A 12,584-nucleotide genomic window follows, 5' to 3' on the forward strand; every position below is an offset into this window, starting at 1 on the left:
TAAAACATTGAAATGTCACTTTTTACCAGGGAAAATACTTACATTTGTGGGTTTCTTTGGTCGCTTGTGCTGCCATCTTACCAGTGATTCTCATACCCCTCAGTTTAAAGTGTGCATCTAGATAGTCTCCGTATGAAGGTCTAACAAGCCCTATCCCTTCCCCTAACCTACCCCTCCAGCCTAACAAGAATTGGGACACCCCTACCTCTTGGCGCACACACGCAAACCAGAGGGGTAGGGGTAAAGCGTAGGGCCAAGGGGTGAAATGGAATTGGGCCTATTATTCAATAACTCAATGGAAAACGCAGGGAAATGAGGCAGAAAAACAGTTGTGTGTATTTCAGAGAGAATATAAACCTTAGACCGCCACACTCACTTTCTTACACACCCACGCCGTCTGAAATAAAACAGAGTTAAAAATGTCCATTAAAAAGTGTACATTGTATTAAAGCAGTGCTGTAGTCCTGCGTGTGTTCAGAGTTACTCAAACGTCCAACAGCGTCTCTCTCACATAAACAGGGTGGTCCAATAAGAACATGTCAAAATAATTTCCTTAAAACTCCTCAAAAAGTGTCCAGGGTCCTGGTACTGGTTCTGGCACAGAGCCAAAGTCTTTCTTCGTCTGCTGAGACAAGTGAAGCTGTAGGGGTCCCGGCCCACCGGCACAAACATAAACATCAAAATCAATTCATTTAAAGCTAAAATAATGAGATTTACTGCAATAAAACAATACTCACAGGCAAAGAAATAACAATGAATGAACCCCTCCGCACTCCGTTTTAATGCTGCTTTTAACACGCCCTCAATCAAGCTATCTTAAAATTAAGATTAAATTATGAAGTGGAAATTCACCAATGTGTAAATTGCGGATATTTGGGTGGAATTCTCCTGTAACAGGTTGCGGCATTCACTCAAATGATGATTTGCTGAAGGGAAAAGGGAAATTGTTGACTTCAGAATCAGAATCCCAAACAGTGAATTTTTTTCTAATGCAAAAATAAAAAGCAGACAGTAACATTAAATAAAAAAAATAAATATTTCACAATTACAACCATAGTGTTATCACATTCAGTACTTAAAACACTCCATTAGCCCAGCACACAAATCTTATTAGTGTATATTTACTATACTCTAGTACTACTATTTACTTATTTTCTTCACCGTAGACGTTCTCAACCTTTTGTTGTACTTTTTAGGATAAAATGAGTAATTAATACTCTATTTAACTATTTGAAAATGTGACCTTGTGATGTCAAACCAACACAAATAAATGTACACATACATTTTAACATTGTTTCGCATCACAAGGTCACATTTCAGAAAGTTAGGTTCATTTGTCTGGTAAATTTCCCATGGTCCCCAGAGACACAGTATAGTGTGAGTTTTCCAAATATAAAATGGGTTTATTAAAACTTCAGTAAGTTTGGTGGTTATATCATTGTTTGAACTGCACTCTGACTTAAAGCTTAAAGCATTCCAGCCACATACACAGTGTACATAATAAGAGACCCCAAAGGGATGGTGTCAGGGGCCCCAGCTTGAGAAAAATGTGCTCCTGTTAGAGCTTTAAATTGGGTTTTATGTTTATCTTGATATTTAGCTTGTGAACATTCTGGCCCAATCAAACAAAAAATTCTGCCTGAAACTGAACCGGCCCAACCTATTATCATTCAGAGAGGAAGGATAAGGGATAAGCCAGATGTTCCTGTTTAGACAAGAAATGCTTCATAGACCTGGCTTGTATTTAGCAGACTGAAAAAGACAGAGTACTGTTGGTACTTGATTGGATGAAAGACCAGCAGCCTATATTCTGTTTTGAACACTGTTTACAACATTTTTCCTGTTTAATGTTAAAGCTGATGTCCGTAGGTTTTGGGATTTAGGGCCCCTCTCTGGTGAGAATGGGTAATTGCACCAAAAATGTGGAAGTTTCATTTTAAACTGGGCAGGTGTGATGCAGTCTCCTTTCAGAGTGCATGAATCTGAGTTTTCTCTTCTGAAGTCTCCATTGCTCCACCAGCCGGATCCTGTTTTAGAAACTATACATCATGTAAGTATGTAAAGGCGCGTGACGTGGCCAGAAGAACTCCAGCAAAAAGCAACCGACACCCCAGTTTTTAGAATGAATATATTAGGGATAGCAGGGATGGTCATCCAGCACACTGGTACCATTAAACACAATATTTTATCCCTTCTACACTCAGAAATGCTTCTGCTTTCAGTTTAGAAACAAAATAATACAGACTGCCAATTTAACTGTCTTTTTCATAGTTTTTTTAAACTGAACTGTGGTAGCTTAAATTCAATGAAGGCAGTCTGAGCCTAATCAAGTGGTGAAGTGCGGTTGGTGACGGTGTCAAAACCAGCTCTAAAACAGAGGGTTTTGCAGAACACTAGTGTCAATGTTCTGCAAATACAGGAAACTACAGGAAAATTGCTAGCATTGGGCTAACAGCAGGAGCTTCTCTTCTTCACAGTCGTTACTGAAGCTGGAAGAGAAGATTTGTGTGCATCTCAATTCGAGCACTGTTGGCATTATTCCACATGATACTTCATTGCACGTTTAAACGCATAGTCATACTTATGCAAAATCTTCTAATATTACTCTACCACTTCTATCTACATGCTACTTTACTTTCAGTCGGTCCAAAAATGCATGTGGCAATTGTGATTTGTATTTAAGTGTGATTTGTATTTACAGCAGGTGTGTCCAGGAGCCCAGGAGCAAAAAAAGACTAGTTCTTACAATACATTACAGTTTTTTCACTGTAAAAACATGACCTGTGCTCAGAGGATGCTAGAACAGATGGCGGTACTCAATTTGAGACACATTTGAGGTTGTGTTATTTTATATTCGACTGTCAGGAGCGGGCATCACATCTCTCTCACCATGGAAAGTAATAAGTGAACAATAAGAAACAGTTCAGGGCGATTTCATTGTGATAGATCTAACCAGGCTGTGTTGCTGGCATGTGCATTAAACTTTGCTGCTTCAAGAGAGTGCACAAGTTGAACATTCCACCCCGTAGTGCAGCTTCTCTTCAGCGCAGACTGAGATATTTAAGCAATAGTTTGGTGAATTGTCAAATTTGCACAACCAAAACAAGTTAGCTTCTCTGTTCAGCACTGTAACTTTTGCATTCAATTGTATATACTTTCCACTACATGTGCGCTACATTAGCTTTGTATCTCCTGTGCAAAGCTGAGAGAACTTCTTAAAGCTAAAGAAGAAAAGTTGTGCAAATCTGACTTTTATCCAATTTATCACTTTAATCCCACACTAAACAAATTTCACAACAGTCCTCCATGTGTGGAGCTGTCTGGAGGCATCAGAATCTCCTCTGGCAGGCTGACACTGCCCCTGTGCCCCCTGCCATACCCTGGAGAGGTGGAACCAGATCCCTGAACTGCAGGCAGAGAGACCATGGGGGCGAGCAGAGGAGACGGAGGTTCAATCATCTCGCTCCTGTTAATCCCGTACACATAGGTAGCAGGAGCATCAAATTTGGTGCTGGTGTTGACCTCTGGCTGTCTGTCCTCACTGGTCTCCAGCACCACATCCTTGAGACTCGGGTAACATCCGGACTGAGCCATGACCTGGTGGAGCTCTGCCCAGGCTTCGAGCACACAGGAACTGGCCTGTGCAGCCTGGCACAGCAGCTGAGCATGCTCACGCAGCTGGGCAATGTCCTGCTCAGTAGCGGTACTCTGCCGCAGCAGCTCCTGCGCCCGCAGGGTAATGTCCAGCAGCCCTGACTGGCTTAGGATCTCCACCGTGTTGAGGAAGCGTCGGTGCTTCACTGAAGTGGGCAGGGCACCCTTCGCTGGAGGTGCATTAGAGTCAGGGGCCAATCCTGAGGTGTGTTGTTGAAGCCCCTTGCTGGATGGTGGCTGCAGTGGCTTGTTGGACTCGAAGGCTGAAGGAGGCGAAGATGTCTCCGAGCTGGACACGGAGGGGGATCCCAGGCTGAGGGTGGAGGGGCTGCAGGGAGGGCGTGGGCTCCTCCGGTGCTGGGAGGTGGACAGAAGTGCATCAGAAGGGCAGAGGGAGCGGTGCTTGGGGCGCCCATTTTGCTGCTTGTGGGTTGCTGCTTGCGTAGAAGTGGAGACCTCCTCCCGCTTCTCCTCGGTGCACACCCTCTTGCTCAGGCTGTGCTCATCTGCGTTGCTCCCCCTGCTGGCTGGAGGCTTGTCAGAGCTCTTCTTGCTGGGGTGGGGGGCGATGCGGGGGTAGGAGTTAAGGATGGGCAGGTAGGTGCTCTTGCTCTTCTTGCCACCTCCACTCTCTGCCGCTCTCTGGCGCTGTGACTTGCGCAGGTGCGATGGTGGAGCGCCAACGTCGGGCTGATGCAACAGGAGCAGGTGTGTGGGGGTCTGAAGGTTAGCTCCACCAGACCCCCAGCCCAAAGGAGACTGGAGAACATGCTCCTGACCTGGCTGCCCCGGCTTCAGTAAGAAGGGGAAAAGAGAACAGAGAGAAAAACAGACAGAATTCATTCTTGTATGGCACAGTTTAGACATTGAAGCCTTCCAGACATTCAAGTCCAGTATACAGTTGCAAAAAAAAGTATGTGAACCCTTTGGGATTACTTGGATTTCTGCATAAAATGGTCTTTAAATGTGTTCCAATCTTCATCTAAGTCACAACAATAGACAAACACAGTCTGTTTAAACTAATACCACACCAATAATTATATGTTTGCATGGTTTTACGGAACACAACATGTTAACATTCACAGTGAGGGGTAAAAGCATGTGAACCTCTAGGTTAAAGATCTAATTGGAACCAGGATGTGATGAAATTGAATGTGTTGGTTAAAGCTGCCCTGCCCTATAAAAAACACACACCAGTTTTGAGTTTGCTGTTCTTAAGAAGCATTGCTTGATGTGAATCGTGCCTCACACAAAAGAGCTCTCAGAAGACCTACGTTCAAGAATTGTTAACTTGCATGAAGCTGGAAAGGGTTACAAAAGTATCTCTAAAAGCCTTGATGTTCATGTGTCCACGGTAAGACAGACGACAGTCTACAAATGGAGAAAGTTCAGCACTATTGCTACTCTCCCTAGCCGCGGTAAAGTCCTGTAAAGATGACTGCAAGAGCACAGCACAGAATAATCAATGAGGTGAGGAAGAATCAGCTGAAGACTTACAGAAATCTCTGGCACATGCTGACATTTTTGTTGACCAATCTACAATAATTTTGCGGTCCAAAAAAAACAAAAAACATTGCTGCTCGTTTTTTTTGCTAATTTTGCAAAAAAACACCTGGATGTTCCGCAGCAGTACTGGCAAAATATACTGTGGCCAGATAAAACCAAAATTGAGTTATTTGGAAGGAACACACAATGGTATATGTGAAGGAAAAAAAAGGCACAGCACACCATCGTCAAAACCTCATCCCAACTGTGAAACATGGTGGAGGGGGCATCATGGTTTGGGGCTGCTTTGCTGCCTCAGGGCCTGGACGGATTGCCGTCAACAACAGAAAAATGAATTCCCAAGTTAAACATAACATTTTGCAGGAAAACTTCAGACCATCTGACCACCACCTGAAGCTCAACAGGGGATGGATGATGCAACAGAACAACGACACAAAACATAGAAGTAAATCAACAACCGAACGGCTTCAACAGAAGAAAATACGCCGTCTGGAGAGTCCTGACCTCAACCCAACTGAGATGCTGTAGCATGATCTACAGAGGGCAAATCACACCAGAAATCCCAAGATTATTGCTGAACTGAAACAGTTTTGTGAAGAGGAATGATCCAAAATTCCTCCTGACTCTTGTGCAGGTCTGATCTGTAACTACAGGAAATGTTTGGTTGAAGTTATTGCTGCTAAAAAAAGGATCAACCAGTTATTAAACCCAAAGGTTCACATACTTTTTCCACCCTGCACTGTGAATGTTAACATGTTGTGTTCAATAAAACTATACAAACATATATATTTTTTGTGTGCTATTAGTTTAAGCAGACTGTGTTTGTCTATTGTTGTGATGAAGATCAGAACAAATTTAATAACCAATTCATGCAGAAATCCAAGTAATCCCAAAGGGTTCACATACTTTTTCTTGCAACTGTATTCCAGACTCTCTCACCTGCTTCAAAACAACATTTTTGATGATGAAGATGGGTGTGAGCTCCAAGGGTGCTGACACAAGTAGGTGCTTCCCCTGATCCGAAACACCCTGAACCCCCGGGGTCTTGTGATGCTTCTGCTCAGAAACACTCCGCTGATCTTCTGCATCCATCTGGAGAGAGTCAGAACCGGTGTCTGAGGGGGTGGGGGGTGGTGGTTAGGGGATTATTGAACAGAGGATGAGTAAAAAGAAATAAAGATCAAAGTAAAGATAGAAAAGCAGAAAGTGATTTGCTTTCTTATATATCACTGTTCAGTACTAGTCAAAAGTCTGGACACACATTTTTTCATTCAATGTTTTTATGTTTTTTCCTACATTGTAAATGAATAATGAAGTGATTCAGACTATGAAGGAACACATAAGGAATCATGTAGTAATTTAAAAGTGCCAAATAAACCAAAATACATTTAGGTGCTTTTATCTGGAGAGCTGTTAACTTGCAGTTTCTGAGGCTGGTAACTCTAATTGACTTATCCTGTGCAACAGAGTAAACTCTTGCTTTTCCATTCTTTGGGCAGTCCTGATGAGAGCCAGTTTCATCATAACATTTCTGACAGTCTTCGCGACTGCACTTGAGGATGCTTTTAAATGCTTGAAATTTTTCAGATTGACTGATTTCTTTCTTTTTTTTTTTACTTATTTCAAATTTTTATACCATTTTCTTCCTAATTTACAAGGACAATTACCCAACCCACTCATTGGGACTCCCCCTTCACCAGGAGGGTGAAGACTAGCACATGCCTCCTCCGATACATGTGAAGTCAGCCACCGCCTTTTTTCAAACTGCTGAGTAGCAACACAGTGCACTCGGAGGAAAGCACAGCAACTTGGTTCTAATACATCAGCTTACAGATGCGAACTGTGCTCTCTCGGGGCTCCGGTAGCTGATGGCAAGATACATGAATGGGATTCGAACCATCTCCTTAGTCCGCTTGACCACTCGGAGCCTCTAGATTGACTGATTTCTAAAAGTTTTTATTTTCATTACTTATTATTCCTTGCCATAATATGGATTAGAACATTATTGAAATATAGCTATTCACTATTTTCCAACTCTACCTCTTCACAACTTTACAACTGATGCTCTCAAACACATTAAGAGGCAAGAAATTCAAGTAGTTAATTAACTCTTGAGTTCAGCACAGCTGTTAACTAAAAGCCTGAATTCCAGGTGACTCTTCCTCATAAAGCTGACTGAGAAAATCCCACCAAGATGTGTAATTCCATATATGTTTCTTCATAGTTCGGATGACATCAGTATTAATCTACAATGAAGCATTAATATAGCCGCAAGCGGCAATCATCGGGTTCAAGCACCAACTTGCACAATGGTGCCTACTGGAGCATTGAATGGTGATGTGTAAGAAGGTCTAATATGATTGGAGATGCCCTGTCACATTTAGAAATTATCAAGTTTTTCACCTGTTATTAATGTTGAGCAGAGGCTTTTCAACCTGATCAGTGCTTAAATTCACATGTAAATCTAGTGAACTTTGTAGGATATTCATTGAGTTAGAACTAGTCAAAAGGTGTCTACATGTTATTGGTATTGATCAGGTGGCTTCAACCAGAATGTTCACAAAGTGGTATTCAGATTGACCTTTGAACCTTTGCAGAACAAGCTGAAATGTTTGACCAAACAAGTTTAAATTAACACAAAGGAGTGAATGTTCTGATATGACATGTAATTACGAAGTTATTATAAATCTAGTTCTGAATTAAATGGCGCTTCATCAAGCACCAACTAGCACAATGGTGCCTACTAGAGCATAGGATGGTGATGTGTAAGAAGGTCTAACACAATTGGAGACATTCTGTCACATTTAGAAATGATCAAAAGTCTTTCACCTGTTATTAATGTTGAGAAGAGGCACAAAGGAGTGAATGTTCTGATATGACATGTAATGTCAAGTTATTCTTAATCTAGTTCTGTATTAAATGGCGCTTCATCAGAGTGATATTGTACAGAGGTCTTTAACATTGTGAGATTACAGCAAATACTGCAGAGTTACAGCAATTTAGGTTAGAAATTCCAAGGACGCACAGATTGCTTGATGCCTGGAGAGTATTGTATGTGAAATTTTCACAAATGTTTTTAATGAACATTTACCTAGAGACTCTACAGTGTGCAGCAAGACTGAAATGGAGGTGATAGGCCAAATATCCAGAGAGTAGTTTCTATATAGCTATTTTCAAACAATTAGCAATTATGAATGAACAAAGCACTTTTTAAACATAGTTGTATTGAGAAATTTGTCAGAGCCACTGTACTAAATATGGCAAAAACAATTAGATGTCAAAATAGTACAGCATGATTGACATATACTCGTTTTTTTGGAACAGCGCCCCCCAGTGGGCGGATTGTTTCAGCACTTTGCAGGTCACTACAGTGTCTCCACCTGAACATAACTGCCAAATATCATCCAGATTGGGCAACATTCAGCCTGCCAAAATGTCTGCTGAATGCTGATTGGCTGATGGTGTTCAGCCATGTTGATTGATTAAGTTGCCCTTTGAACATCCTTTAGAGGCTGTATGAGGACTAGGACTAGTTTGCAACAGTAGGTTTTGCATATTATGCAAATTAGCAAAAAATCTATATAGACGGAAGTGCATGGTCCAAATTGGAAATTGTTGGTATTGACCCAAGGAATCCATCAAAAAAAGAATTTTGAATGTAGGTCTTATGGTTTTTGAGTTATTGAGAAAATTGTGAAAAATGAATTTCCTTGTTTATAGCGCCACCACTTGACCAATCGGTGCCATTTTTGTTGTCCACCGAGATGCACTGATCCTACATCTACCTACCAAGTTTCATTTCTCTATGACTTACGGTTTAGGCTGCACAACTGTTTTTTCAGGAGAAAAAGAATAATAATAAGAAGAAGAAGAAGAAGAAAAATCTTAGCAAAAACAATAGGGTTCTACGCACCTTCGGTGCTTGAACCCTAAAAAACCCACTAAATTTAAGGTGTGTCTAAACTCTTAATTGGTACTGTATGCGTGTGTGGGGTTTTGACCTGAGTATCCTGAATCTTTCTCAGAACTGCAGCGGGACTCCCGCCCATTCGCCTCCTGTTGCATGCGCACTCGCGCTCTGGAGGCCAGCAGAGCGGCGCTGTTGCTCTTGTCCTTGGCGTTCTTGCTGGCAGGGCGACTGGGGCGCTCTCCGATACAACCTGAGTCCAGCGGCATCTTGGGCACTGCAGGCACACAAGGGGAGCTGGGCAGATCCAGAGCTAATCTATGATCCACAATCTATAAGCAATAATCGATATTTTCAACCAATCAGTGCCAGATAACAGCACAGGTCTTCAGGTGTTCAGGTTCCACAAGCATTGTTTGTGTTACGTATTTAAAGCATATTTTACTGCCCTGGTGCAGCATCCTGTAGTACTGTCCCATTGTAACTGAAAGTAATTTACAATGCTGGACACAGTGATCTACAATTATAGTAAAAAAAAATCGGTACCACTAATATCATTAATAATCAGTATAATAAACCCTTTATAAAGGTAGTTTTATTTTAAAGTGGTACCTAAAAATCCAATGAATGTAGTTTACTACAGGACATCACCAAGGCATTGTATATATGTTTACTACAGAACACCATATCAGCCTTGGAGATTATTGTGTTTACTACTTTAGCCTTAAAGATCACATTATTTTACAACAGAACCCTACAGAAGTTTACATTGTCATGTGGATTTGATTGCATTTGGCAACACAAGCGTTAGTGAGGTCAGGATGTTGGATCACCCCATTTTATCCACTTTAACGTACAGGATGGAGCACCCTTATCTATCAGCATCATACCTCTAAACCAGCCCAGCCCGCAATTCGATGGACAAGTCAGTTGGGCAATTAACAAGAGAATGGTACTGGTCTGACTGCATTGGGCCAAGTGTAAAGTTTGGTGGAGGGGGGATTTTTTTTAGGAGTTGGGCTCGGTCCAAACTCTTAATGCTTCAGTATGAACAGTTTAGACATGGCCCCTTACTTTTCTAACATGACTGCACACTAGTGCACAAAGCAAGGTCCATAAAGACATGGAACTTGACCTCAACCAGAAAGAACACAGAAATCTCTGGCGTGCAAACAACCGTACTCTTTATAAGAGCTGCACTTTACTACAAAATGTACTTAACAATTGTTGAACGGAACACCAATATTAACTAATATATTTATTAGTTATATTTAAATATATTTATTGGAGAATTTTATTATTATATTGAGAAATATATTCTTTATATAATATACGCTCCAAAATGCTCTATATAATAATTGTGTGATAATATAAGCTAAAGATGTTATAATAAACTATCATTCTCTTTATGGTTAGGAGAACAATAATATTAATAAACACTTCTTTTTTAAAAAAGTTGTTATTCTTTTTAAATATCTGCACAAAATAAATGGAATCTTTGAAAAAACCAACAGTCATCTGGATGATAAATAATTGTTCTTTCACAAATGTATTATTAGTCATTTATAGCACGATTAAAAATAGGCAACAAGCCTGCCAGACGGTTCTGAGCAGCATTGGGTAAATCAGCTCTGGATAATAAGGATAATAAACATTACAGTTATAGTAATGTATACAGTTATAGTATTTTGAGCACACATCTTCAACACTGTCTTGAAAAAACATGGTCGTGTCATTATCATTATTGAAAACGGCTGAAAGACACCTTCATAAGACACCTCCAAAAGACACCTCCAAAGACCTCAAATAAACTGGGGGCCTGGTTTGACTTCACATAATATGCTTCTGGAAGAATGGTCTAAAATTCCTATAAACACAATCCTAAACCTTGAGTAAAGCCTTCCAGAAAAAGAGTTGAAGCTGTGAGAGATGCAACAGGTGGGCTAACCTCATATTAAACCCTATGAGATAAGAATCGGATGTCACTCAAATTCTTATTTAATGTTCGTGCAAAGGCAGAAGAGCGAATACTGTTGGTGATATCTTGTAGAAATTAGATGTCTGATGCTGCATTAATGTAAAAAACAAAATCAGATATTGCATCTTTAACACTGTTCATGCCTGATGGATTAGTAGGAATGATATAACAGCACACACACACATATTACTAAAAGAATTAAATGAGTGCTTATTTCTCCAATCTAATAATACTTAAGCTGACAGTGCTTAGGTCTGCTACATTCACCTCTTGAGCAAGTCTGAGCAGCTGTCCGCGTGTGTGTGAATGTGTGTGTGTGTATTCCCTTCCCCCTGCTCTATTATGTAATACTATAACTTGGCACAGAACGAGACAACCGGCTCACACGCGCACGCACGCGCGCGCTCACACCCTATCCAAACACATAACTGTCTTTAGCTTTTAGCACTAAAGCTACAACACACACACACACACACACACTTTCTGAAGTTCTGAGTTGAGCTGGACCTTACCTTGTCTCTACTTCACCAGTGCTGCTCCAGAACCTTTAGCCCAACAACTCCCAGTATCTCCCAGTATCCCACTCTCGTCCTCCAGACCCCCCCAGATCACCCCGCAGCCCCTCTACCCACTACCAACTGCCCCTCCACATTACACCACCTGCCCCTGCGATGCGGTACCAGCCCCATGCAGCGCGCGCGGTTCGGTCAGCCCCCTTGGTTCTGGTTCTGTTGGTTCTGGTTCTACTTGTGTACCTGATGCTGCTGCTCTAACCCTCCAACTCCGACTGTCCGCTCCACCTGAGCGAGGCCCCGCCCACAGTCCGCGTGCGGCAAGCGGGGGAGCGAAGCCACGCCCACAAAACGAGCGACGCAAGCAGGCGCTCCGCTCGGCCAATGAGCGCAGCAGCACGTGTAGGGGCGGGCAGAGCGGCGCGAGCAGCGTGCACCGGACAGAACGGGCTGGCGGGCGGGTGTGCGCGTGCGTACGCAAACCGGGGGGTGGTGAGGGGTTGTGTAATAGGTAGATTTCGGCGCCAGCGGCACAGCTGAGCATACATAAACATATTATATATGTACAGCTCTGATTATATATGTATCAGTTTCTCTGATTTTGCTACTAATAGCTATAGGTTTGAGTAAAATTAACATTGTTGTTTTATTCTATAAACTAAGCACAACATTTCTTCCAAATTCCAAGTAAAAATATTGGCATTTAGAGCATTTATTTGCAGAAAATGAGAAATGTCTGAAATAACAAAAAAGATGCAGAGCTTTCAGACCTCAAATAATGCAAAGAAAACAAGTTCATATTCATAAAGTTTCAGAAAGAGTTCAGAAATCGATATTTGGTGGAATAACCCTGTTTTTTAAATCACAGTTTTAATGCATCTCCTCCACCACACCCTTTTGGATAACTTTATGCTCTTCCTGGTGCAAAAATTCAAGCAGTTCAGTTTGGTTTGATGGCTTGTGATCATCCATCTTCCTCTTGATTATATTCCAGAGGTTTTCAATTTGGTAAAATCAAAGAAACTTA

At 41.6% G+C, this 12,584-nt stretch overlaps 1 protein-coding gene across 3 annotated transcripts; it reads right to left on the minus strand.

Moving 5' to 3' along the window:
- Positions 1-313: 313 nt before the first annotated feature.
- si:ch211-132b12.7 (CiPC domain-containing protein) lies at positions 314-11,951 on the minus strand. 3 transcript variants are annotated; one of them, XM_007251598.4, is made up of 4 exons: positions 11,558-11,951; positions 9,162-9,364; positions 6,100-6,275; positions 314-4,446 (listed from the first exon to the last, which is right to left on the minus strand). In XM_007251598.4, exons 2-4 carry the CDS (start codon positions 9,334-9,336, stop codon positions 3,292-3,294), a joined length of 1,506 nt encoding a protein of 501 aa, XP_007251660.3. In that variant the 5' UTR covers positions 9,337-9,364; positions 11,558-11,951; the 3' UTR covers positions 314-3,291. The 3 variants fall into 3 exon arrangements, with proteins under 3 accessions (XP_007251660.3, XP_007251658.3, XP_007251659.3); XM_007251596.4 differs by having other exon boundaries at positions 9,162-9,399; positions 11,558-11,948; XM_007251597.4 differs by having other exon boundaries at positions 9,162-9,344; positions 11,558-11,947.
- Positions 11,952-12,584: the final 633 nt, after the last annotated feature.

This window comes from Astyanax mexicanus, chromosome 9 (assembly GCF_023375975.1).
Source record: "Astyanax mexicanus isolate ESR-SI-001 chromosome 9, AstMex3_surface, whole genome shotgun sequence".
Lineage (NCBI taxonomy): Eukaryota > Metazoa > Chordata > Actinopteri > Characiformes > Acestrorhamphidae > Astyanax > Astyanax mexicanus.